This window comes from Panthera leo, chromosome D1 (genome assembly GCF_018350215.1).
Source record: "Panthera leo isolate Ple1 chromosome D1, P.leo_Ple1_pat1.1, whole genome shotgun sequence".
Lineage (NCBI taxonomy): Eukaryota > Metazoa > Chordata > Mammalia > Carnivora > Felidae > Panthera > Panthera leo.
In genome coordinates this window covers 107,371,173-107,394,982 of record NC_056688.1, presented here as the reverse complement: position 1 = coordinate 107,394,982, position 23,810 = coordinate 107,371,173, and the positions used below count along the sequence as shown (strand labels likewise).

Here is a 23,810-nt window from a genome sequence, read left to right as displayed (position 1 = left end):
GCCCCCCACGTCTGTACTGAGCTTGGAGACGCACAGCCCGCCTTGGCACCTTCCTAATCCGGACCCTCCTCGGTAGCCTCCCGGCAGAGACACGGGCCCAAGGGTGGCCCTTTCGGGTGCACGCGTGGCGGGGGTGGGGGGGGGGGGAGGAGGCCCGGCCTGGGGGTCGCAGGAGGCCTGGCTTGCCCCGGAGGCGGCCCGACGCAAGCTCTCCCACACCCACTCGCGTTCCCGGAGCGCGCACGCCCGCAGCGGTGCAAACTGTTTTCGTTTATTGATGCAGGCTTTGAGGCACAGTCGTGAGGTGTTGTGAGGGACGGGCCCAGCCGGGACAGCGAGACAGAAAGCCTTGGGGGGTCTGCAAATGAATGAAGTGAGGAGAGGGCCAGGAGCCGGGCGGGGGGGAGGGTGGCAGACAAACAACCCGTAGCTTCCTCCCCAGGCCTCAGTCCGGTCGAAAGAGGCCTCTTTGGTCAAACAAGCAGAGCATGCCAGGGAGAGCTAGAACGAAGCCCTTTGAGAGGCCCAGGCCGGGGGTCCTGCCCCTACACCGGCACGCCTTTTTCCCGGGGACGCCCTGGGCCCCGCGGCCGCACGGGCTTCCGGGGAGGGTTAGGGGGGCGACGGCGACCCCGTGGCGCGCGGGGCAGCGCGCAGCCACGCTCGCTCTGGGTATCAGAGGACTCGTCGATGAAGGCCAGGTTCTCGCTGGGGTAATCCAGCGCGGAGGCGGTGGGCGGGGTGGGCGGGGACGGCGGGGTTGGCGGCTCGGCCTTCGCTGGGAGCGCAGGGGACAGGGGCCCGCCGGCGGGCTGCGCTGGGCACGGCGGTGGAGGCAGGAGTGGCCGCTCCTTCTCCAGCGGTGGTGGTGCCGTGGGCCCGACTCTCTGGGTCACCCGCGCCGTCACGGTGCCGGTCCAGCTGGCGGCCTGCGCCGTGAGGCCGCCCATCTGCGCGAGGAGTAAAGGGAGTCCTCGACCACGGGTCCTCTACCGCCTCCGCAACCCCGGGAACCTGACCCGTCGTCAATCAGGCACTGCCCCTCTTTTCCTCCTGGTCCTCCTGCCTCAGCCCTCCCGAGCGAGAGAAAAGGCTCATTAACCCAGCTACACACTCTCCTCTCCTCCATCGGAACCTAAGAGCCCTCTTCTCCAGGAGCTTTTCTAGAAATGCCCCAGCTTTATTTCAGCCATCCTTCCGGTGCCCCCCAGAGACCTTTGCGTCTCTTATCCGGCTCCTCCGCCGGCTCAGCCAGTAAGGTGACACAATACCGGTCGCCCAGTTAAATGTGAATTTGGACAAACGACAAATTAAATGTTGATATGCGTATATCCCTCCCATGCAATATTTGGGACACGCCTACACTGAACTAGTATTTGTTATGTACGTGAAATTTACATTTAACTGGGCTTCCTGCTTTTTGTTTTGTTTTGGTTTGTTTCTAAATCAGGCAACCCTATCCAAGAGAGCAGAGGTGGAGTCACCAGCAAACCGGCCCAAATTTAACCCTCTGTCCCTGGGCCGGGCGCACTCAGTCCCTGCCTTGAGAAGCCCACGCTCTGGACGGGAGGCCAACGGGGTCAGCCCGCTGCTAGGTACCGCGCTTCAGCGCCACGGCGCAAGCGCAGCGCAGACCCAGGGGCGCGCCTACCTCTGCCCGAGTGCGCCGGGACACTACTCGAAGCCAGTTCCCGATGGTGGTGAGTACTGAGGCGAAGTAGGCCAGGCCGAGCAGGATCCAGAACCACACCAGCGGCTGGTAGGCTGCAGAGTTCTGGTTGGGGCTGGCGCCTGGGATACCACCGGGGAGGCCAGAAAGATGTTGATTGTGGGGCAAGCCTTAAGCCTGTGAGCTGCTGGCTCACTGCCCCTCTTCCCAGCTCAGGGAGAGGATCCGCCCTCCCCAGGGCCATGGGTATGTGCTAGAGCGTGTGAATGCAGGCACGTCGAGTGCACGTGGCTTGGAGGTGTGCCAGGTAAGATTATGCAAGGGAGTGTGCTCGCGTGCAGGAGTGTAAACGTGTGTGAGGAGTGCACATATATAATATAAATGTGACGCGTGTGAGGGGTGCGCTTAACCTATGTGTGAGCATGCGTGGGGTGCGGGCCTGCAAGAATGTAAGGGCATATGAGGGGTTGCATACGTGCACAAATGTGAAGGTACATTCCGTGAGCGCGGGTAGGGGATTGGAGCGAGCGCCTGTGCGCTCACGTACACCACGTGGAATTTGGAGGGAGAAGCGAGACTGCAGTCCCCCCCCCCCCCCCCCCCCCCCCCCGGGCATCAATTAAGTGGCTAGGGAAGTGCAGCGCAAGAAAGGTGGCCTCACCGGCCACATAGTCCCCGAAGCCCACCGTGGTGAGCGTCACTACGACGAAGTAGATGGCCTCCAGCTTGCTCCAGCCCTCCACGTAGCAGAACACGAACGTGGGCGTGAGGACAAAGAGCAGGCAGCCAATCAACAGGAAGAGCACCGCGGATAGTATTCGCACCAGCTCGGGTGGCACGTGCCACTTCTGCAGGGAGGAGCAACGGCCCAGAGCCAAGAAGTCGCCAAAACCTCCGCTGTCGCGCCCCACACCGGCTCCTCCTCGAGCCTGTGCGCGAGGCTCTCGCGATCTCAGAGGCCCGCGCGCTCCCGGTGCCCCGCTGGGGACGTAGGGCAGGGTAACCCCAGCGTAACGCAAGGGCGCGCAGGGCGAGGAGCAGCTCACCAGGAAGATGGCTTCGATGTGACCGATGCCGCGGCGCAGAGAGGAGCCCAGCCGGTCCCCGACCCCTGCCAGCAGGATCCCGAACAACGGGATCCCCACCAGCGCGTAAAAGATGCAGAAGAGCCGCCCGGCATCTGTGCGCAGGGCCGCGTTGCCATAGCCTGGGGCAGAGGGAGCGTGCAGGAGGTCGAGGGGCTGCCTGGCACCCACCTTCCTCCCTCTGCATTTTCCCCCTTGAGAAAGCCCAGCGGCCCCCTTGCCCCCCACCCCCACCCCCCCCCACCCCCCCACTCCACATGCTCAGTCCCCTCCCCCACCGATGGTGGTGATGATGGTGCCTGAGAAAAAGAAGGCGCTGCCCAGGTCCCAGGCTGAGTGGTTGCTGTTACTGGTTGAGTTGGTGTCAGGGTCCGCACCCCCTCCCAGGGCATCAGCCACCTCCTGCAGGACAAGGCGCAGAAGGAGGAACCTCAGTCCTTCCCTACTGTCCTGGCCAACCCCCTGGCCCTCCAGTCTCCAGAGTGGTTTCCTCCCTACCCCTCCCAGCTCTCCCCTTCCCCCTGGTCTTCCTGAGGCCAGTCCCTAAGAGGAGACACTGCAGATAGGGCGGCCCAATTTTGTTTGGCCTCCACCTTGTTTTAGAAGCATTTTAGTCTTCTGTCCCTTAATTTCACGCAAACGATTGCAAATTTACAGCGGTCAGGAGCACAGACCCGGGCGCAGTCAGCCTGGGTTGAAATCTTGACCTCAGGCAAGTTAACACTCTGTGCCTGTTTCTGCCCCTGTCAAGTGGGGATGGTGGTAATAGCACCTACCTCAGAGGGTTGTGAAGAGTTAAGGCACTCGCAACAAATTAAGCCCCGTGTCTTTGTTAACTCAGTCCCCGGTGGTGATCATGCCCAGTGATGTCCAGCTTTCCACATAGCCCCCCATTCCCATCTCCGCTATGGAAGCTGAGTTTGAGTTCCTTGCCTTAGAAAATCTGATGGAAGTCAGGGGCCCTTCCCCCAGGAGGGTTCGGATGCCATCAGATTTTGCATCCAATATTTGAAGGTTCGTGGACACACAAGCCCCCGCCCACCCTGCTGAAGTCCAAGCCAAACCCTGTGCTACCTAGTTGGTCCTCCATAGATATGATTAGATTAATGAAGTGGCCATGTGTCTGTCCCTCCTGCCACCTTGTGCGTCCCTCCAAGGCAGAGTCCGTGTTTTGAGAGTATCTGCCGTAAGTGACGGAGGCGCTCTTACCGAAGGAGCACAGAGCCACCGCACAGGGCCATGGAGGAGATCATAAAGCACATTCTTTCTCTCTGACTGCAATCCTCATTAGCAAGACCCATTCCAAATTCATCTTCTTAAGGCGACTGCCCCAAATCCTCCGTAGCTCCCTGCTGTCTTAGCGTAGCATCCAAACTCCCAGCCCAGCATTCAAGTCCCTGTTCCCAACCTCCTTTTTTTCCAGGCTTCTCTCCTGGGGCTCCCATTGGGAACCCAAGCTGCCGTGACTTTACCCCCAGATTTTGAGATGATCCCATTTCCTGTCATAATAATTGTTAAATGAAGCCAAGAAGTGAAATGTATGATTAAAGTGATTTGATTTTTATTTTGCAAGACTTTTCCAATAAATTCACTACTTAGGGGGAAAAAAATCCTTTGTCATCCTGTGTGTTCTAATTTTTGCTTCCAGTGACGAGGCATCTGCTAAACCCAAGCTCTGCAAAACACTCTGAGCTTTCCAGCTTCCCCGCCTTTGCCCATGCTGTTCCTCTGCCGGTAGGTCTCTGGCAACCCAATCGCACATCTCTAAATCCTACGCCTCTCACCTGCCTCCCGTCAATTACCAGCTCCTCCCCAAGGCCCCTGGCTTCCCCCTCAAAGCCCCCAGCACCTAGCCCAGGGCCCGGCACCCAACAGGTGTTTAACAGAGAAGGGAGCAAGGAAAGTTCCCTTTCCATTGAATCCTACAGTAACCTGTCCCTGGATCTGTCCCCTCATCCCAAAGTGACATCCTCTCCGGTATAGCCTGTATCTCCACCTGTTCCGCCCCCTATGCATTTCCCTGGTCACCCTATGGTGTAGAGCACAGCACCTAGCAGCCAGTAGGTGCATAATTGCTGCCTCCCTAATTGTGGAAGAGAAAGCAGCTGTCGCCCACACTTCTAATTTCTGCCCTTCCCTTTCTTCTTTTTTTATCCAGGGAAAAACCATTTCCACTGTGGAGAAAAAATAGGTCAGATTCCCTCCCTCCCTTCCTCTGCCCTGTGGTCTGGCCAGACACATTCTCCTGCCCGGCCTCTCTGAGCCTTCCTCTGCATTCTGGAAGTGTCAGAGAGGACGTCAGGCCGCCTGTGTCCCGGCCCCACCCTGCCCCTCATCTGGGCTCCTGGTCCTGCCACCTTGGGAATCAGCTGGAACACGGAGGCCTCCGTGTGGATGGCTCCTCCCTCCGAAAGAACAGGCGGAGAAAGAGGGGGACTCTTCAGCAAAGTAATAAACATTAATTTATTAACGTGAAACCGTGGAGGTTTTACAGGACGTCGCTCAGAAATCAGAGGAAGCGACCAAGGTGCTTGCCTGACGGTACCCCCAGCAGGCTGAAGCCCAGCGCTGTTAGTCACTGAACCCAAAGCTGACCCCACCCCTGCCTTGCCCCTTCCTCCAGCCTTCTCATCATAAGCCCGTGCACTGGCGGTGAAGGGGTGCCTAACCTGGCATCCCTGGCGGCAAGCTTAGGGGATCCCAGAACCCTCTGAAATCACCCGGACATGTTTACATGTGCATTTTTCCAGGGGTTAGGGGGCGTGTTCAGTGTTCTTGGGTGTCTCCAAGGCATCGGTGACTCCAAAGCGAAACCAGTGCCGCGTGGCCAGGTTTAGGAGACAAAAATACCGCGCAGGGCGTATTTATTTTTAAAAACTATTCGCTGCTTAGTGGCTAAAATTCACAAGTATCCAGGCGCCCTGGCAACCCCTGAGCCGGTGAGGTAGGCCTGTGAAAATGTGACATAGCTCACGGGCTCCAGCCATTTATTCATTTCTTCCTTCACTCGTTCCTTCACTCAACCACCGTCAGTCACACCGAAGAAGACAGTCCAGGGGCTCAGTCCAATGCCAGGCACGGCCAGGCAAATCAACGCCCCCATGGCCGCGATACTGAAAACCCAGAGAGCCGGATCCCAGCCTCTGGCCTGCGCCCCTCAGCGGCACCCTGCCGTCAGGGGGTGCCAGTCTGGAAGCAGCAACTCAGCACGGGGCCCCACTGGCATGCAGCTAGTTTCCGGGGGCGGGGGGGGGGGGTGGTCACAGGTGACTGCTGAAGGGGTTCCTGCCCACCCACGCACCTTGATGAAGAGCCCCAGGTCCTGGTCGCTCACACATGGATGGGCCCTCAGGAACTTCTCTCGGACCTCCCCCAGCTCCCTCTGGGCCTGCTGCTCGTGGGGCTGCTCCAGGGCCTGGAACACCAGGGCACCGGATACCAAGTAGAGTAGGACCAGGGCCAGCAACGCCAGTAGGGTGGTGCTGCGCATGGCCCGCCCGGGGGCCCGGTTGACTCCACTGCCCGCCTGGGGAGGCCGGGCAGGGGGCTCCTGGGGAGCTGTGGTCACTGTGGGTAGAACCAGGGAGGCCGGGATCAATAACCTGGGCTGCCACCCCCACCCCCTCCTCTTCCAACCCCCACACACCCAAAGGTCCTCGGAGTCCCCAGTCCTACTGCCCATAGGTGTCCTATCTTCACATCCCTCTGCCGGGACACTTGGGACCGGGGCACACCCAGTCCCCCCACCGCTGTCCTCCCCCTTACCTCCATTGCCCGGCCCTCAGCCCCTGTCCAGGGACTCCAGGACATGGGAAGAGAAGAGGGCACCGGGAAGGGAAAGGAAGGAGAGCGGAAGGGGGAAAGAGAGACTGAGCCTGCTGAGCGAGAGGCTGGACGAGCGAGAAAACACCGGGGGCCTGGAGGGGGCGTGAGGCAGCGGCTTCAGCGCAAGAGGCTGAGGGGGCGCGGAGGCGCGCGAAGAGAAGGCTGGAGAGGCCGGACCGCGCAGGGCGGGGACGGGGATGGCGGGTCCCGGCTCCTCCGCTGCGGCTGCGGCAGCATCTTCGCGCTTTTCTCGCCCCTCCCGCCTCTCCCCGCTCCGCGGCGACCCGCTGGGCCGGACGGGTAGCCTCCAGGGTCTCCCAGCGCCCCGCCGGGCTTTCGAGGAACCCAGGGGCGGGTCCCGGTCGCTGCGCAGAGGAGAGGCAGGGCGGAGGGGTGGGGGGGCGGGGGAAGGGTGCTCGGTTCCGGGAAGGAACAGGGCGGGAGCGATAAGGGCAGAACCCGGGCAGCATCCTCCGGGACAGCTGTCAGCCCCCGGGACAGCGGGCGGCGGCGCCCACGCGCACACACGCGGGCACAAAGACGCGCGCGCCCACGCTCCTCCCTGCGGCTCCCGCCCGCCCGGCTGCGCGGGCCGCACGCACACGCTCCACCCGCACGCTCCCCAGACTCACGGGCACACCCGGACCCCCAGGGGCGTGCGCGCCAGGCCGAGGCACCCCAGAGGTCCACGCGCACGTGTGCACACACTCCCGTGCACACACCCAGGCCGTCGGGCCACCGCGCAGCGCTCGCCACCCAGACACGCTGCACCCCCGCGGTTCGCTCCCACCGCCTCCCGAGTCTTCCACGCTGACGCCTGGGAGCGTGCGGGCGGCAGCACGCGCGGCCGCACGACTCCCGGAGGCGCCCACGCGCGGGAGGTGCGCGCCCCGCCCGGCCCGGCCCTCCCCCCACCCTGCGCACCCCTGCCGGGGAGTCCCGTCCGCGCCCCGCTCCCGTCCCGCACCCCCTCCCGCGCCAGCCCCGCACTCACTGTCGGCCCCGCTGCGGCTGCGGCTGCGGCTGCGGCCCGGGCTCCCGCGCGGCCTCGCCGGTGCCGGCTGGGCCGCGGAGGCGGCGGCGGCGGCAGGGGCGGAGCGGGCGGCCGCCGGGGCTGGGACCCCCCCCCCCCCCCGCCGCCAGAAGCCCCCCTCCTTCCAAGTTTAACCCCTCCGGCGCCGCGCCTCCCTCCGTGCCGCGCCCTTGCCGCCGGCGCCGGGCCCTGCAGCACCTTACCTGCGGCCGCCCAGCCCCCCGATTCCGGCGGATCTCGGCAGGTGACGGGCCGAGGAGACCGAGAGGGGCCGCCGCTGGGTCCGACCTGGAGTCTCAGACCGGAGTCCTGGTACTGCCCCGCCGGCCATCCAGTGTGGCCAGCGGCACGGCCCCAGCCTGGACATCTGCCGGCTCACCTCTCCGGACAGGCACCACGCAAACCTCCCAGCGTCTCCCAGCCCCATTATGGTCCTCAACTCCCCGCCCCCTGGGGACAGCCTGGCCCTTGGGCTCAGCGCTCCTGAGGGAGGCGGCCCCGCGGGACAAAGGGGTGGGCGATCCACTGAAACAACCTGGAATTGGCTGAGGGAGGACTGGGACGCGGTTCTGGAAAGTCATGCCGGGGCACCTCCTGTCCCTCCTCATCCCTTGGTCCTCACCTCCGTGGCTAGTGCCAGGACTCCCCCCTTCCTCCCCCGCCCCTCGCAGCCTGAACAGCCAGGGCTCAGGCAGGTCTTGGAACTGCTCCCCTGTCGGTTCTCACCCACTTCTTTGCAAACCCGATCTCTCTCTCCCCAAATCCTCTAGCCTGGGGTCCTCAGCCCTCACAGTGGGTGGTTTTGAGCCTGGGCTCTAAGGCTGACCACCCCCTACCAGGAGAGGGCGCAGCGGGTTACTACGTTCTCAAGAGCCTCCCAGTCCCTACTTACGGAAAAGGGATGATTAATTACCACCCCGGAGTGCTGTTCTGAGCATTAAAGAGGTATTTGTAAATGCTCAAAACAGAGGCTGGCACACACAATAAAGTGCCCTACAAATGTTAGTTTCCTTTCAACAAAAAGGGACTGTTCAGCTTCGAGCTGACTGGGAGTCTCAGATGCCCTCTCTGGAGGCCCTGAAGATCGGATGCCCAGGATAATCCCAAGTGAAGTTTCCAGACAGGAGCAGTACTAGGCCCCCAGGAACTACGAGGAGGTGTGATGACCAGGTACGTGGACGGGAGAGAGACCCTCTGATAAAGGAGTCCCAGCCATAGGGCAGATGACAGATAGGCCAAGACTGTGGCAGCAGAAAGCAGTGACTGCGGTATTAGGGGCAGCCAGAGAAGGAGCCCCCAGGGCCACCAGGCAGACTGTGTGGGGGCGGCCCAACTATCTGGCCACTTCCACACCTGATAGGGAGGTGGGGGCTCCTCAGTCCCAGGCCAGGTCCTTCCCTGGCCCTGAATGCCAGATTGGGCAGGATGACAGGGAAACGGGGTTTCCCGAAATCCTAATGCAGCAAGGGTAACCGGCATAAGAGACACACGATCATCGTGCCGCAGGACCCAGGAGGGGGCACATGGCTCCCTGACCTGGAGACGAAAGACTTCATAAAGGAGATGACATTTGAAGCAGGTTTTGAGGAAAGGGTAGAAATCGTTCAAGTGAGGAAGAGACTGGAGAGGGAACACGCTCTCCGGGCCTCCTTTCCCCTTGGACTGCAGGCTCCTGCCTCTCCCTGCCCACCAGCCTAGGTGGTTAAGTGACCCCTGCCCAGCCCAGCCGCTCCCTCGGAGGGCCGGGGTCCGATCAGCCTTCGACCGAAGACGCGATGGTGCAAGGAACACAAAGCAGACAACTGACAGACCGTGAACGGATGAGGGGCACAGACTCTGTTTATTGAGCGGCAGGTGCAGGAGAGGTAGCTGGCTCCAGTGTAGAAGCAGAGGCGGCAGGTCATGCCAAGGTGCTGTAGGGCATCTGGCAGCCGGGGCCATGCCCCCCATCCTAGGGGACAGCACAAGCTCACTACGACAAGAGTAGCAAGGAGCTGGCCAGGGGAAGAGGCGGCCACAGCCTCCCATGATCCTGGGCAAGAAGCGGCAGGTGAACTTGGCACGGGGGGGTGGCGGGGCCTGGGATGGGAGGACCGGGGTCTGGGTGTTCTGGGGGGGAGGACAGAAGGGGATCACGTCTGCGGGGTGGAGTAGAGACTGTGGTGGTGGCCACCCGGTCCCAGCACCTGGGAGAAGAGCAGAGGAGTGGTCCGTGTCTGGCTGCCCCCGCACCAGGCTGGCTCCCGCCCGATGGCGCCATACCAGCTGCCGGAGCCTAGGCTGCCTGACATGCTGCAGGCAGAAAAACAAGGGTCAGTCCCAAGGCAGTGACCGGGGCCACACTCACAGCAGCTGGGGGAGGGAGAGAGGCTCAGAACAGGGCCCGGTGCCCCAGCTCTCCAGCGCCCAGGGCCCGAACCCTCTGGACTGCGGCAAGCTGCATCTCGGGGTGGGAGGCGGAAGCCAGAGGGGACCTTACCTAGTACAGACAGGAAATGGGGGCCATGGCAGGGGTGGGGTCAAGGGGAAAGTGGCAAGACCAGGCTCTAGGTCCCCACGGTTCAGCAGGGCAGGCGGGCAGGCCGGGGCTCCTACCTGGTGCTCTCGCTCCGGCCACGCTCCCAGGAGCAGCCCTCATCCTCGCAGTGCCCGGCCCGGTCGAAGAAGTAGGAACGGGAGCCAAAGACCTGCCCATTGAGGATGCGGCTGGTGCTCTGGGGGGAGGAAGCCGCCATCATGCTTTCTCCCGCCCCACCGCTGGCTTCCCGCCAGACCCCAGCCCAGGGATGCCCAGTGTCCACCCCTCGCCACTGGCCCTCACCAGGTCCTGCGGGGGCCGGTGCACCCGAAAGAAGCCCACCAGCAGGGTGGTGGGCAGCAACTCCCACACAAAGAGGATGAGGCCAAACACCAGGTAGCCTTTGTTGCCCAGGTCGTTCACCAGGTCCGCCTAGGAAGGCAGGGGGTTGTGTCAATCCGCGGTCGTGCTGGCGGGGGCACCCGGACAGAGCCGAGGCCAGTGGGGGGGCCGAGAGCCATGGCTACTAAGGAGGCAGCAGACGAGCCGAACGCCCACCTGGTCAGAGACGTTGTACCAGTCATAATCGAAGGCATCCAGCCGGCTCCGGGGGGCCAAGGCCAGGGCTGCCAGGTTGTAGCAGGCCCGGCTGGCGTAGAGCAGGACCATGGCGCCACCCATCGCAGCCGCCTGGCACATGCTGGTCCCCTGGCACAGATGACAAGAGGGGACCCTCAGGGAAGGGAGGCTCCAGTCTCCTCCCCCCCCCGAAGACCTCTGCACGAAGACCCCGAAGGGCACCCGGGTATCGGGGCTTGGGGCCCTACCTTGGCCTCCAGGTAGATGCTGGTGGAGGGCGCCCGCCGGGCGACGAGGCAGAGGCAGGCGGCAAGAGACAGCGCGCAGATGACAAAGAGGGAGTCGCTCACCAGGACTCGCACCAGCAGGAGGGCCCAGGGCTGTGCCCGGCGCCGGCGGGACAGCACAGCACACAGCACATTCACCAGCAGAAAGAGCAGCGAGGCCCCCACGAAGGCCCCCCGGACGGCCAGCCTGCGGCCCACAGCACAGTCAGCCCCAGGCAACCGTCCCTAGCGCTCACTGACCACCCAAACTGCCCCAGGAGACCCTAGTTGACCCTAGGGTCAGAACCAATCCAGGCCGACGCTGTCTGCACCCCGGCTCTCCGGTTTTACAGAAGGGGAAACCGAGGCCCAGTGAGGTCAGGTATGACTGACAGCTATGACACAGTGGACTGAGCACGGGACTGAGAGTCGAATGTAAGCCCTGACTCTGCCTTCCGCCGCACCTGTGACCTTGAACGTGTGGCTTTACCTTGCTGGGCCTCAGTTCCCTCATCTCTCAGATGGGGATAATAACAGCCTCGCGGGTAGGTCGTAAAAAATGTTTATGAAAGCTCTCCCTAAACCGTAAGACGTTATACAAATGACAGGCTTATCGCCGCCAGCCAAGGTCACCCAGAAGTGGCAGTCCGGGGCTTGCAAGGGCTGGAGCCTCCAGCCCTTCTTCCATCACGGAAGACACTGGGACCCCCTCTCCCCTCACGCTGCCATCACCATTTCCATGATGGTTGCCCTTCACGGGTGCGATGCCTTTGCCGGGCCGTCTGCCGCAGGTGCCTAACTTTTCCAAGCCCTTCCACAAACACCTCCTAACTTGTCCTCGCCTCAGCACTGCACAGGAGGGGGGGCGAGAAATGGACACCAGCCTGGTCCCTAACCCCTGGCCTGGCGGGTGTGCCCACGTGTCCCATGTACTTACAAGCCTCGGCTCATCTCCGGCCGGCGCTTGGCCTTGGCCTTGAACACAACCTGGGAGCAGAGATGCCCATCATTCCTTCGGGCCCTTGGGGCTGGCCACCCCACGGCCCCCCTCCCCTCCCCACCCGTTATCATGGTTACCTGGGCAAAGTAGAGGTTCATAAGCGTCAGCGTGAAGAACTGTAGGCAGACAGGGCAGCAGTAAAGAAGCCAAAAGGGCAGGGGTCCCAGGCGGTTGGCTCGGGGGGTATCTCGGAAGTAGAAGGAGAAGAGGGTGGTGCGCAAGGCAGCCCAGAGCAAACAGAGTGCCAGGAACACCGTCTGATAGCTGAGACGCTTGTGCCCATATAGAAGCACCAGCCAGAGTTGGGCATAGACGGAAAAAAAGAGTAGGGCGTACAGGGTGGTGTAGGCCGCAGTCAGCCCCAGGGTCACGGCGGGAGGCAGCGCAGGCACCAGCCCCGCGGCAGGCACCAGGCCAGACAGGTTACTTTCCATGTCCGGAAGGGAGGCCTGAATCCCAGAGAACGAGATGGAGGGGCTGGCAGGGGGCCAGGGAAATAAATATGGAGGGGTGGGAGTTGCAGGGTGCAGCGACAGAGACGGGGAGCTCAGGAGGAAAGAAGCTGCGACTGGCCAGGCCCTTCCTCCTCAACAGAGGGACCCTGCCCTTGCAGCGGGGCACAGGCAGCCTGGGGCCTGGGCCCCTCACTCGGGCGTGGAAGGACAGTCCCTCGCGAGGGCAGAGGCGGGAGGTGGGCAGGGTCTCCTCCCTGGGCCAGCCCCAGAGCGGGGTGAGGGGGTGCAGAGGCTGAAGGACAGGGGTCCCTGGCCTTGGTCGTTCGAGTCGTCTCGGCAGGAGGGGGAGAGCCGAGAGATACCCTTCGGCTGAGGGCAGCGGCCGCTGCGGGTGGGGCGCTCAACCCCCGGCTCTCCCCCTCCCCAAACTGGGGGGTCTCTCTCCCCTCCAATAATCCGGATTGGGGACGGCCTCTGCCTTCTGTCCTCGGAATTCCGACGCTGCCCCCACCCCACCCCCCACTGCATCCACTCTCCAGCCTCGGGGGGCGGGAGGAGGCCGACGCCGGGTCCTCGGGACGCCGCCGGGGGAGCCGGCTCTGGTCGCTGGGACCCGGGGCTCCGGCTCCCCAGCTCCCCGGCTCCCGCTGCTCCGCCCCCTCCTGCGCCTGCGCCTGCGCGGGCGCCGTTGGCTACGCTAATCGCGCAGGGTCTGGCCCCACCAGCTCCGCAGCTGCGCGCCGAGTCGCGCCGCGCCCGGCGCGGAGCCGTTCGAGAATTGGCGCGAGCTGCGCCGCCGGCGGGCGCCCGGGGTTCCTAGAGGCAGCGGGAGGCCGAGACGCTGGGGCGAAAGCGCAACCGGCGGGCGCGCGGGTGGGCCGTGCCCAGGGACGGCGGGCCTTGTTTGTTTGGGGGGCCGCCAGTTCCCATGCTTCTCTTGCCCATCCTCAAATCGAGATCGCGCCAGCCGGCCGGGGCGGGGGGGGGGGGGGGCGGTAACGATTTCCCCTCACCGGCTCTCGGAAGGAAACTTCCGCCCACAGCCAAGATGGCCCCCGGGCCCCGCCCCCTCCCCCCCCCCCCCCCCTCCCGGGCTTAACCCGCAGGGCCCCGCAGTCCCCCGGAGGCGCGCCCGCCCCACGCCCTGGCCGGCCGCGGTTCCCGCTCACCTGGCCGGCTGCCCTCCCGGCGCGAAGCCCCCGCGGGTCCTACGGTCACCCACAACGGGGCCCCCTCTCCTGCGCCGGGGCAGTCATCCTGCCGGGGAGGAGGCTCCCTCGCTTATCTCGAGCTCTCCAGAGCTGGCGCGGGGAGTGGTGCCCCCGAGGCGGGCGGTGCGAGGTTTCCACGGTGGGGGAAGAGGGAGCGGGACTTCCCGACCCGGCTACCCAGTCCGCTCGGAGCAGGGACAACGGCAACAACAATCGCATCCAGGTAGAGCAGTGACCACAGCAACAACGAATGCATCCGACGGCTGAGCTTCGGCTAAAGCTTTGCAAAGTGTTTTCACCCACAGTAGTCACCACTCGGTTTACAAAGTTCACTGGCTCCTGAGGGAGGTGTCATTATCCCCATTTTACAGGAGCGGAGACTAAAGTCCAGGGGGCTGAAGGGCTTGTCAGCAGAAGCTGGTCTCCGGGTTTCAGATGGGGACCCCAGAGAATCCCTTATCTGCTCCCACACACGTCCCAGGCACAGGGATGTCGGGAACTGAGCAGCGGGAGGCGAGGAAGGGACCCAGGACGAAGGCGGTAGGCTGGGAGCAAGTCCCGCGGCGGGGGCGGAGACTGGGTCGGAAGCGGCCACGCCCCCTGGCCAGCCCTAGTGACATTTCAAAAGCTGATTGGGCCGGGTCGGTGACAGTTCCCGTTGCCCAGGCAACTAGGGCCGGGCTCCCTCAGTACTGGAAGGAGGCGGCAGGCCCGGGTCAGGGGCCTCGAGATCGGGCTTGGGGTAAGACTTGTGGGCCGTCACCTAGGGCAGGTTGGGCCGGGGCCTAGGTAGGGGCCTGGGACTACTTCACAGCACCAAGGCTCCAAAGGAGGAGATTTAGGTCGTGGGTGGACAGGCCGAGCGAGCTGCCCAGCTAGAGACTGGAGCCCGGGAGGCAGGGTGGACCTGGGGCTCTAAGGTGGGAGACAGAACCAGAGGTGTCTGCTGTCCCCTCCCTTCACCGAACACCATATGCCCCCTGTGTCCTGACTACCTCCCATCTTGCCCCCACAGCCCAGAGCATGTTCCAGATCCCAGAGTTTGAGCCCAGTGAGCAGGAAGACTCCAGCCCTACGGATAGGGGCCTGGGCCCCAGCCCCACAGGGGACCGGCCCCGCGGCCCTGGCAAGCACCAGCGGACGGCCCCAGGCCTCCTCGGGGAAGCTGGTCACCAGCAGGGGCAGCCCGCCAGCAGCAACCACCATGGAGGTAGGTATTCACCCCCCAGCCACCTGCCTGTCCGCCTTGGCCTTGCCCTCAGCCCAATGACTCTCTGCATGCCAGCCATATCCACACTCACTGGGTGGCTGTGAGTAAGTCCCTGACCTCCTCTGCACCTCAGTTTCCTCTTCTGTGAAACAGAGCAAATGATCACCACCATTGTAGGGCTGTTGGGTCGATTAGCAGAAATATATAGGAAGCACTTAATTATAGTGCCAGTGCATAGTCCACGGTCAAAGAGTGTAGCCGTTAGCGTAGGACCAGGACAGAAATCACCTAGAGGCAGGCAGTGAGCCAGAAAGGGGAAGTGACTTGCCTAAGGTCACACTTATTTGGCTGTTGGTGGGAAGCAGGGCTGAAGATGCCAACGTGCCCTGCCCTTGGCTTTGCATCTTCCCTGAAATCGCGCCTGACCCCCCGGGGTATGTTCTTTCCTGCCCTGTGGCTCACACCCACACTGGGGCTATCCTTGCCAGTTGCCAGGAGCAAGTGACCCCAAGAGACAGACAGCCCTTCCAGGACCAGCAGGTCTGCCCACACCGGCCAAGGGGACCCAGTGCTGAGATGGAAGGATGGAGAGCAGTGGCCGTTTCTCAGTAGTGCCCACCTCCCCTGCGCCCAACATAGGTTTTGCGCCTGGGAGGACCATAGAGACCCGAAAACAAAACTCATATCCCTGACCTGCTGGGGCCTAAAAGACCCCATCCCCGTTTCCAGGAACAAGAAGGCTTCCTGAGTCCTCCTGCCCAGCCTGCAAACGCACGCTTTGTCACGCTGAACTCCACAGACTTTCTTTAACTTCTTTAACATCCAGATCTTTGCACTCACTGTTTGCTCCGCTCGCTGCAGCTTTCCAGCCCCCACCTCGCTGTCCCTCCTCATCCCCTAGATCAAGTGCTCAGTTTCTTCTAGTTGAGCGGGGGAGAGACAAGCCATAAACAAACAAACAAACACATGATATGATGTGTTGAGAGGCCGCGAGGCAGCGCAAGAAACAGTCATTCCTTTCTCTTTGGAACCCAGGGTTCCAGGGGCTGGGGGAGTGACTCTGACTGCGGTGGTCAGGGTCAGCCTCGGTGAGAAGCCACAGTGGAGCAGAGGTTGGAAGTGGTGAGGGGTGCGCCCTGCCCCTATTTGTGGAAAGACAGATCTGGCGGAAGGAGGGACAAATGCGGAGGCCCTGAGGGCAGGACACCGTCTAGGCTCCGAAGGGGAGGGGAGTTGGAGAGGCAGTGAGGGATTGATGGCGGGGAGGGGCAGCGGGGCCGGGCCTCAAAGGCCAGTGTAATGACCTCGGCTTTCACCTGGATCCGAGGCAGGGCGATCTGATTTGGGACCCAGAGCACCACCAGGGCCCTTGTGTTGAGACTAATCCGCGGTGGGGTAAAGCAGCGGTGGGGCCACCAGGGGAGGCTGCCGCTAGAGCCCCTTCGAGGGACGATGGTGGCCTGGAAATAGCGGGACTCTGGGTTTATTCTGAAGGTAGAACTGGCAGGTTTGCCGACCAACTGGACGCGGGGCGTGAGGGAAAGAGAGGAGTCAGGGATGGCTGCCAGGAGTCTGGCTCGGGCACCCGGAAGGACGGGGTGGCTCCCAACTCTGGCGGAGCTGCGCCAAAATCAGGAGCCTCGTTTGGGCCAGGTCAGGTTAGAGGTGCCTTTTGGGCACCCAGCTGGAGGTTTCCAGCAGGGGTATGGCCAAGGCGGGATTTATAGGCGCGGGAGTTGTCCGTCACTGATGTAGGGTTCTGGGAGGCCCAGGGAGCGAGTGTAGACAGGCAAGGGCCTGGGCCGGGCCTGGAGCTTGGGTCTTCGGAGGGCAGCAGCCGAGGAGCAGCGGGAACGGGCGGCCATCTGGGAGGGAAGCCAGGGGCAAGCAAGGCCTGCGCGGCAAGCGGGTGCTTCTGTCCCGAGGAGGCCTGGGAGTAGCGTGCTGGAGTTGCCAACGTGGGGCCTTTGCAGTTAGGGTGGCGAGGTGGCTGGAGGGCTGACCTCAGTTCAGCGGCGAGGGATAACGGGAGGAAGCGGTGGAGACAGGAGAACCCGCTTTGGGCAGCTGTGCTCCAGGAAAGGGAGCAGAGAGGTGGGCAGCAGCCGAAGGCCCAACGAAGGTCAAGGAAGGGTTTGTTTACTTTTTTTTTTTGTTTTCTAGAAAGGGAAAAGAAAATAGCATGTTTAGGAGCTGATGGGAGTAATCCAGGAGCCAGGGGACTACTGGGTGCTGCAGGAGAGAAGGCAGGCTAGCTGGAGTGATGTCCTTGAGTAGGAGAGAGGGCGTCTGGTGCCCGGGGAGGGGTGGCTCAACCAAACACGGGGCAGCGGACATGGGCGCGTGCGTCGTGGTGGGTAGGTGCTTCGTGAAAACGAGTAGAAGTCTCTCTTGTGGGTGCTTCCAGTTTCTCCAGGAAAGGAAGCCAAGTCCTGAGCCAGGAGTAAGGATGGGGGTTGAAGGAGAGAGGATCAGGTTTAAAGTGATCGACTCGCCCCAAGCGCGAAGTATGGAAAGCGTGCTGGGCAACGTCAAGGGCGCCACTGGGTTTTGCGGCCGCGAATTTCGGCGGAGGTGGCCTGCCTGTGCTCTCCTCCAGGCGCACTGGCGGCTGGTGGGTGTCCGTGGGGGCAGGCGGGGAGCTGGAGTTTCACCAGAGCTGTGTCTGCCTCAGCCCGGCTAGGGAGGGGTGCTTGAGGGTGTCTACGAGGGCGAGAATGGTCGGTGTGGGGTGCAAGCTTGCCCCGGGAATTCTAGCATCGCCAGAGTGGGCGACCGAGGTGGGGGGCCAGCCAGGAAGGAGGTGGGAGGCTGGGGGTGGAGTTATTGAAGGTCCTGTCCATGGGGCTGAGAGTGAGGGCAGGGCTGGAGAAGGAGGGGCAAGGAGCAGGTGGCTGTGAGGGGGAAGGACACCTTGGATCCCGCGGATGAATGAGGACAGGGGGTGGGGGTGGCAGAGGGGGCACAACCTGAGAAACTAGATGGGGAAACGGGGAGTGGGAATAGTCTGAAGCAGCAATAAGGAGCGGAGGGACGTGTGAGGAGGGCAGCAGGGGAGAAGGTAGCCATGGCACGAGAGGGCTGCACAGGAGTTCTTAAACTTTTGACTTAGTTCTCAACATCTAAAAAGCAAATGGGGGTGCCTGGGTGGCTGAGTCGGTTGAGCCTCCGACTTCGGCTCGGGTCATGAGCTCAAGTTCGGGAGTTCGAGCCCCGCGTCAGGCTCTGCACTGACAGTGCAGAGCCTGCTTGGGATTCTCTCTCTCTCTCCCTCTCTCTCTCTGCCCCTCCCCCAATCGCGAGCATGCTCTCTCTTTCTCTCTCAAAATAAATAAACTTTACAAAATAAAATGAAATATGGGGCACCTGGGTGGCTCAGTCGGTTAAGCAGCTGATTTCAGCTCAGGTCATGATCTCTCGGGTCGGGAGTTCGAGCCCCGCATTGGGTGAGTTTGAGCTCTGCTTCGGGTGAGCCCTGCTTCTCTCTCTCTCTCTCTCTCTCTCTCTGTCCCTCGTGGATTTTCTCTTCTCTTTCTGTCCCTCTCTCTCGCTCTTTCCTCCCCTCTCTGCTCCTTGCTCACTTGTTCCTTCTCTCTCTCTCAAAAGTAAATAAATAAAATAAAAAATAAAAAGCAAGTGATTTCCCCATAAAAGATCCGCAAGAATGGCCTGCCTGAGCCACAGCCACTGGACCCTCCAGACGGGCAGAGTCCTGTCACTCTTCATACTCCCTGACCCTTGGCCCCTGCGGGACTGGACTGGAAATGTCTCCGGGGCAGGGATGCAGCCACGTCTGGGGCTGTGACAGCCTCAGCGCATAGCCCAGTGCCCGGGACAGGCAGGTGGGTGGCGAGCCGTGGGTGTGTGGATGGCAGAGAGGGAAGGAAGGACGCCCAGTGGTCAGACCGCAGGGTTCAGACGTCAGTCCGCCTTCTGTTAGCAGGTTGAGCTTGAGCAGGCTAGTTAACTGTCTGTCTGCCTCGGTTTTCCCATCTGTAAAATGAGAAGAGAACTAGTCCTCCCTCATCGGGTTGTAGCGGGGATCTGCTGAGTCAGTATGTGGACAAGAAGAGTAGAAGTTAGAACGAGAATGTATGTATAGGCCTTGAAAGCCACACCGAGGAGTTTGGACTATACCTCCTGGGCAGTGGGGAGCCATTGAAGGCTCCAGGCAGAGGACAGATACAGTTGAGTTTAGAGCAGGGGTTGGCAAACCACAGCCACAGGCTAAGTCCCTTTTTTTTTTTTTTTTTTGGTCAGCCCATGAGCTAAGAATGGCTTTGATATTTTTGAAATTTTAGTAGAATACACGAACATCACCAATTATATATTGTTTACAGCTTCTTCCGAGCAATGACCCCAAAGCTGGATGGCTGTAACAGAGACCGTGTGGCCTGCGGTGCCCCGAATGCTTACTTTCTGGTCCTTTATAAAAAAACATTTGCCAGCGCCTACTTTAGAGTGTTTTCTGATCTCATCAGCTCTGAGCAAGACGGGTTGTGTTCTTTGCAGGCCAGTAAGGGATTTTTGTGCCCCAAATGACTTTAGGGTAGACAGGGGGTCTGGGCTGAGGCCTGCAGGTGCCGGGCGTGCTACCTGCTGGCGGGGTGAGCAGTATATGAGCCCCAGCCCGTAGTAGGGGGCAGGATCCAAACCAGCGCCGCCTAATGGGAAAGCTTCACTGCCTCACGTTGCCTGGAAACCACGGTTTCTGTTTTTTCGGTTTTTATTTATTTTGAGTCAGAGAGAGAGAGAGAGAGAGCGCATGTGTGAGAGTGCATGTGAGCAGGGGAAGGGCAGAAAGAGAAAGAGAAAGAGAATCCCAAGCAGGCTCCTTGAACTGATGAACCATGAGATCATGATCGAAACCGAAATCAAGAGCCGGACCCTTAACCGACTGAGCCACCCAGGTGCCCCAGGGAACACCACGATTTTAATTTAATTAAGTGGGTCAGGATGCTCTCAGAAGCCTGAACGTGGATGTGTCCAGCCCCACGCGCTGACCCTGGAGCCCCGTGGTAAAGAACTTGAAGCTTTGCTGGGGCTTGGGGCCCCTCCAGCCAGAGGCCTCTCCCGCTCCCCCATCCCCGCCTCAGGCGGGCTCTCTGAGAAAACGGTGTGAGTGGACGAGCCCCAGCAGCCACCCGAGCTCACCCCCAGACCCCCAGGCAGAAGCCACGCCCTCTCCCACCCACTTCACTTCCCCAGAGTGGGAAGAGGCCACCTCTGCCCTGCCCAGGGATCGCGTGTGGCTGAGAACTGATTTGAGGGTGGGATGGTTCAGAGTGACCCCAGGGAATTCACAGAAAATTCTTCAGTTGTTGTTTTTTTGGGTTTTTTCCCAGTAGAGAGGAGACTTTTAAAAGCTTAGTTAAAAAAAAAAAAAAAAAAAAAAAAAGCTGTTTATACAAATGATCACCATTTGACAATGGTCGGATTGGCATTACTAAACCCATGGCTCTGGTAAAAAAAAAAAAAAAAAAAACAAAAAAAAACCTACCCCTAGGATGGGCTCCCGGTAGAGCTGGGACTCACAGAAGGCCCAGAGGTGTCCTCCCCACACTGGACCCCCAGGGTGGCCCACGGTGCGCTGTTGGGAACCTGGGGCACGAGCATTAAACGTGGGGGCTCTACGCCCTGGAGCCAGACTGGTTGGGTTTGGATCCCAGCTCTGCCACCTACTAGCTGTGTGACATTGGGGAAGTTACCTACCCTCTCTGTGCCTTGGTTTTCTCCCCTGTAAAATGGGGACAGTGAGGAACCTTCCTCACAGAGTGTGCTGGGGATGTAATGAATTGACACACAGGGAACACTTCCGCTTGCTCTGGTTCCTGGGCGAGGGGGCAGTGCCCAGACCAAGTGCCCCCCTGCAAGCCATTCGCTTTCCGAGTCTTGGACCTTGTATCTGTCACGTGATGGTCCCGGGCGTTTTTTAAAAGCCAGCAAAGAACAGCGGGTGTTCCTTGAGCGCTTAAGCGGCCGGCTGGCTGTGTGACCTCCGGGCTGGCTGTGTGACCTCCGGCCAGTTCCTCACCTCTAGGTGACTCCGTTTCTCTGTCATATAGGGAGGACTTAATGTCTGCCTCACTGGGAAGCTGGGAGGCTTCGGGATATAAAAGGGGCAGAATATGGTGCTCTGCTGGTCTCATCCGTTGTCGGGGTGGTCCTCAGAGACGGGGACTGCCCCCATGTCACGGAGGAAGGGCAGTGAGGCCCCAACAGGTTAGGACAGGGCCCAAGCTCACAAAGCAGGAATCTGGCGGAGCCGGGGCCCGTCTAGCTACGGACCCTTGCCTCTGCCTGCTCCCCACAGAACCGGACAGTGCCCCTCCGATGGGCCTGTTCTCATCAGGGGTCTTTCTATTCCTGACTCGTCCAGACTCTATCCCCGATGCCGATTTCCGATTTAGCTTCCTGTTCCCGTCTACCTTGGAGTTCCCACCTGCCCTCCAGGCCTGGACCGTGGTGAAGCTCAGAACAGCCAGGAGCTCTGACCCCTCCTCTTAGCCTAGGCCGTTCTGGATCCGGCATTTTCTTCCCTTCTCGGTTTTCTTAGCCATGTGTCTGGAGCTGGGCCCCATGGGGGCCCTGCAGCCCCCGAAAGTGACCCACAGGGCTTTGTGTTAGGTTCTTGGCGAGAGGATGAGATACGGTTATCCCCTGGCCTCAAAGCCTGGCCTAAACTTTATTTCCTCCAAAATGCCTTCCCTGACAGATGTGCCTTGCTGTGGACGCCAAGCATGTCCCCCTGCATTTGCTCCGTGCTGTCTGGCACTCTATTAATGTAGCTCTGGGGTTTTGCTCCTGGGAGTGGTTCTAGGTCTCTGTTGGTCTGGATATGGGGGTGGGGTTGGCAGGAGTGGGGGGACGGTACACAGAACACAGGCCAGACAAACTCAACACGGGGAGGTAGCTGCGAATGACTTCGGCTTACACTTTCATACTCTAGGTCTCCCTAGGCCAAGACAGTGAGACAAATGGGCACCTGCCGATCACTTGCAGAACTGGGAGTTCAGCCCTGACTCCTCATCCAGGGGACTGGTCCCCAGAAGGGCCGAGAGGCCCCATGGTCTTGCGCTGAAAACTATACTACTGATTTCCTTATTTTGTGCTAGACACAGAGGAAGGCCATTTAATACACTAAGGGCCTGGGCCCATTATTGGGGCTCAATTAAGATTTGTGGGATTCACGAGAAGTTAATTTGAATCTTCACAAAAGCCCCATGAGCTTCCCTTGATTTACATACGAAGGAACTCAACGGGGGCTCCGACGACGCGTACTGTGACATCCGCGGGCGGGGAGCTGGTGCCGAGGGCTTCGGCAAGGCTGGGGGCGCAGAGGAGTTGAGATTCACATCGCCCCCGCCCCCTGTGCAGGCGCTGGGGCTGTGGAGACCCGGAGTCGCCACAGCTCGTACCCCGCCGGGACCGAGGAGGATGAAGGGACGGAGGAGGAAGAGCCCAGCCCTTTCCGGGGTCGCTCGCGCTCAGCGCCCCCCAACCTCTGGGCCGCCCTGCGCTACGGCCGCGAGCTCCGGAGGATGAGCGACGAGTTCCAGGGCTCCTTCAAGGTGAGCGCCGGCCCGAAAGCATGTAGGGATCTGTAGTTCCGGAACGCCTCTTCCCCCTCTAGTCGGACCCTTCCTGAGTCCCGTGGCATGCCGGTATCTGTAGTCCAGGTCGTGCTTCAGAAAGCTAAGGCTCCTGGGTTCCCCGAATCCTTGGGGCACGAGGCATGCTGGTATTTGTGCTCCCGGTCGGCCCCTTTCGGATATCCGGGTTCTTAGGCCTCAACTAAAGAATTACTTTTTTTTGAACTGCCCTCCAGTCTTCTAGATGCTAAGTCTCCGACTCTGGCGCTTACAGGGTCCTAGGCGTCCTCTCCCCGCACCCCTGGCATAGTGTCTGGGATCTAACCAGTCTCATTCCTAAGAGCCCAAGCGATCCTTCGAGCTTCCTAAAGTGGTCAGGAGGCCCCCTCGGTACACGGCATGCTGGAATCTACGGTCTTTAGGTCCGCCGCTTCTCAGCGGTGGGATTCCGGAGGTGGAGGGCTCCGACTCGGGATGCCAGGAGAAGCTAACTCATGTAACCCTTTCCTCCTCCCACCCCGAAGGGACTTCCACGCCCGAAGAGCGCGGGCACAGCGACGCAGATGCGGCAAAGCCCCAGCTGGACGCGCTTCATCCAGTCCTGGTGGGATCGGAACTTGGGGAGAGGAGGCTCCGCCCCCTCCCAGTGACCCGTCCCACGGCCCGAAACTCCCCGCTCCCGGCGCCGGCGGCGGCCATCTTGGGTGTGGGCGGAAGTCGTTTTGGCAAGACTTCTGCAAAAAAGATCGGTCCTTTCCTTTTCGAAGGAGGCGATCTGACCCAAACCTGATTCTCTTCCGGTGTGTGCGAGGAGCATGGAGGGTTTGGGCTCCGTCGGAAGTTTTGAAGTTTAGCCGCCCTTAGCCGCCGGAAGTGGCCCCGTGACCCCGCCCCCGGCGCGCGCCAGCGCCAAGTTACAAGCCCGGGAAACCCCAACTTCACCAGAACCCTCTCCTCCGCGGTATCGGTGCGGGCCATCGCTCGCAACGAAGCGTGCTAATAAAGCCCGTGTTTGTGCCGCCGAGTCTCCCCTCTCCGTCGCTTGGGGCTTCGCAGGCAGGGGAAACGCTAGCACGGACAGTTTCGAAAGATGCCGCCGTCTTACACATAAGGGAAAAGGAAGCTCTTTTTGAGTGACATCCTGGAACCGAGTCCAGGAAGGGGTCCATGCTGCGACCAGAGCCAGGGCTGCCTGGCCTCGGGGACCTCCAGGTCCTTATCTCTAATACGGTCATTGGGAACTGCAAGCCGGCCGGCCGCCGGAATTCCGCACCCTGCAAACCGTGTCGCCGTCCCCTGGGGAGGGTCAGTTGTTCCTATTTGGGTCAGTCCTTTCAAACAGCTACTGTGTGGTCGTCCTGGGGCCA

At 61.2% G+C, this 23,810-nt stretch overlaps 3 protein-coding genes across 6 annotated transcripts; 1 reads left to right on the top strand and 2 right to left on the bottom strand.

The window, feature by feature from the left end:
• Positions 1–545: 545 nt before the first annotated feature.
• Positions 546–6,259, bottom strand: KCNK4 (potassium two pore domain channel subfamily K member 4). Its single transcript, XM_042906839.1, has 6 exons — positions 6,056–6,259; positions 3,033–3,156; positions 2,716–2,876; positions 2,331–2,517; positions 1,652–1,791; positions 546–950 (listed from the first exon to the last, which is right to left on the bottom strand). The coding sequence occupies exons 1-6, from the start codon at positions 6,242–6,244 to the stop codon at positions 546–548; spliced, it is 1,206 nt and encodes a 401-aa protein (XP_042762773.1). The 5' UTR covers positions 6,245–6,259.
• Positions 6,260–9,433: 3,174 nt separating this feature from the next.
• On the bottom strand, positions 9,434–13,684 carry GPR137 (G protein-coupled receptor 137). 3 transcript variants are annotated; one of them, XM_042905499.1, is made up of 8 exons: positions 12,053–13,427; positions 11,913–11,962; positions 10,958–11,183; positions 10,689–10,838; positions 10,434–10,562; positions 10,208–10,326; positions 9,799–9,904; positions 9,434–9,563 (listed from the first exon to the last, which is right to left on the bottom strand). In XM_042905499.1, the coding sequence occupies exons 1-8, from the start codon at positions 12,407–12,409 to the stop codon at positions 9,513–9,515; spliced, it is 1,188 nt and encodes a 395-aa protein (XP_042761433.1). In that variant the 5' UTR covers positions 12,410–13,427; the 3' UTR covers positions 9,434–9,512. The 3 variants fall into 3 exon arrangements, with proteins under 3 accessions (XP_042761433.1, XP_042761432.1, XP_042761435.1); XM_042905498.1 differs by lacking the exon at positions 9,434–9,563 and adding an exon at positions 13,600–13,684 and having other exon boundaries at positions 9,645–9,904; positions 12,053–12,424; XM_042905501.1 differs by lacking the exon at positions 9,434–9,563 and having other exon boundaries at positions 9,645–9,904; positions 10,208–10,299.
• A 96-nt stretch (positions 13,685–13,780) lies between these two features.
• Positions 13,781–23,462, top strand: BAD (BCL2 associated agonist of cell death). 2 transcript variants are annotated; one of them, XM_042905503.1, is made up of 4 exons: positions 13,781–13,864; positions 14,657–14,851; positions 22,229–22,422; positions 22,968–23,462. In XM_042905503.1, exons 2-4 carry the CDS (start codon positions 14,665–14,667, stop codon positions 23,091–23,093), a joined length of 507 nt encoding a protein of 168 aa, XP_042761437.1. In that variant the 5' UTR covers positions 13,781–13,864; positions 14,657–14,664; the 3' UTR covers positions 23,094–23,462. The 2 variants fall into 2 exon arrangements, with proteins under 2 accessions (XP_042761437.1, XP_042761436.1); XM_042905502.1 differs by lacking the exon at positions 13,781–13,864 and adding an exon at positions 14,286–14,383.
• Positions 23,463–23,810: the final 348 nt, after the last annotated feature.

Bases quoted from the DNA above. Each gene is read 5' to 3' on its own strand.
- KCNK4 (XM_042906839.1), bottom strand. From the start codon at position 6,244: ATGCGCAGCACCACCCTACTGGCGTTGCTGGCCCTGGTCCTACTCTAC. The intron at 3,157-6,055 runs GTGCGTGGGTGG...CTTGTCCTGCAG, and splicing joins ACCTGGGGCTCTTCATCAAG to GAGGTGGCTGATGCCCTGGG. The intron at 2,877-3,032 runs GTGGGGGAGGGG...CCTCTGCCCCAG, and splicing joins CACCATCATCACCACCATCG to GCTATGGCAACGCGGCCCTG.
- GPR137 (XM_042905498.1), bottom strand. From the start codon at position 12,409: ATGGAAAGTAACCTGTCTGGCCTGGTGCCTGCCGCGGGGCTGGTGCCT. The intron at 11,963-12,052 runs GTAACCATGATA...CTCTGCTCCCAG, and splicing joins TGAACCTCTACTTTGCCCAG to GTTGTGTTCAAGGCCAAGGC. The intron at 10,327-10,433 runs GTGAGGGCCAGT...TCCTCCCCCCAG, and splicing joins ACCGGCCCCCGCAGGACCTG to AGCACCAGCCGCATCCTCAA.
- BAD (XM_042905503.1), top strand. From the start codon at position 14,665: ATGTTCCAGATCCCAGAGTTTGAGCCCAGTGAGCAGGAAGACTCCAGC. The intron at 14,852-22,228 runs GTAGGTATTCAC...CCCCCTGTGCAG, and splicing joins CAGCAGCAACCACCATGGAG to GCGCTGGGGCTGTGGAGACC. The intron at 22,423-22,967 runs GTGAGCGCCGGC...CCCACCCCGAAG, and splicing joins AGTTCCAGGGCTCCTTCAAG to GGACTTCCACGCCCGAAGAG.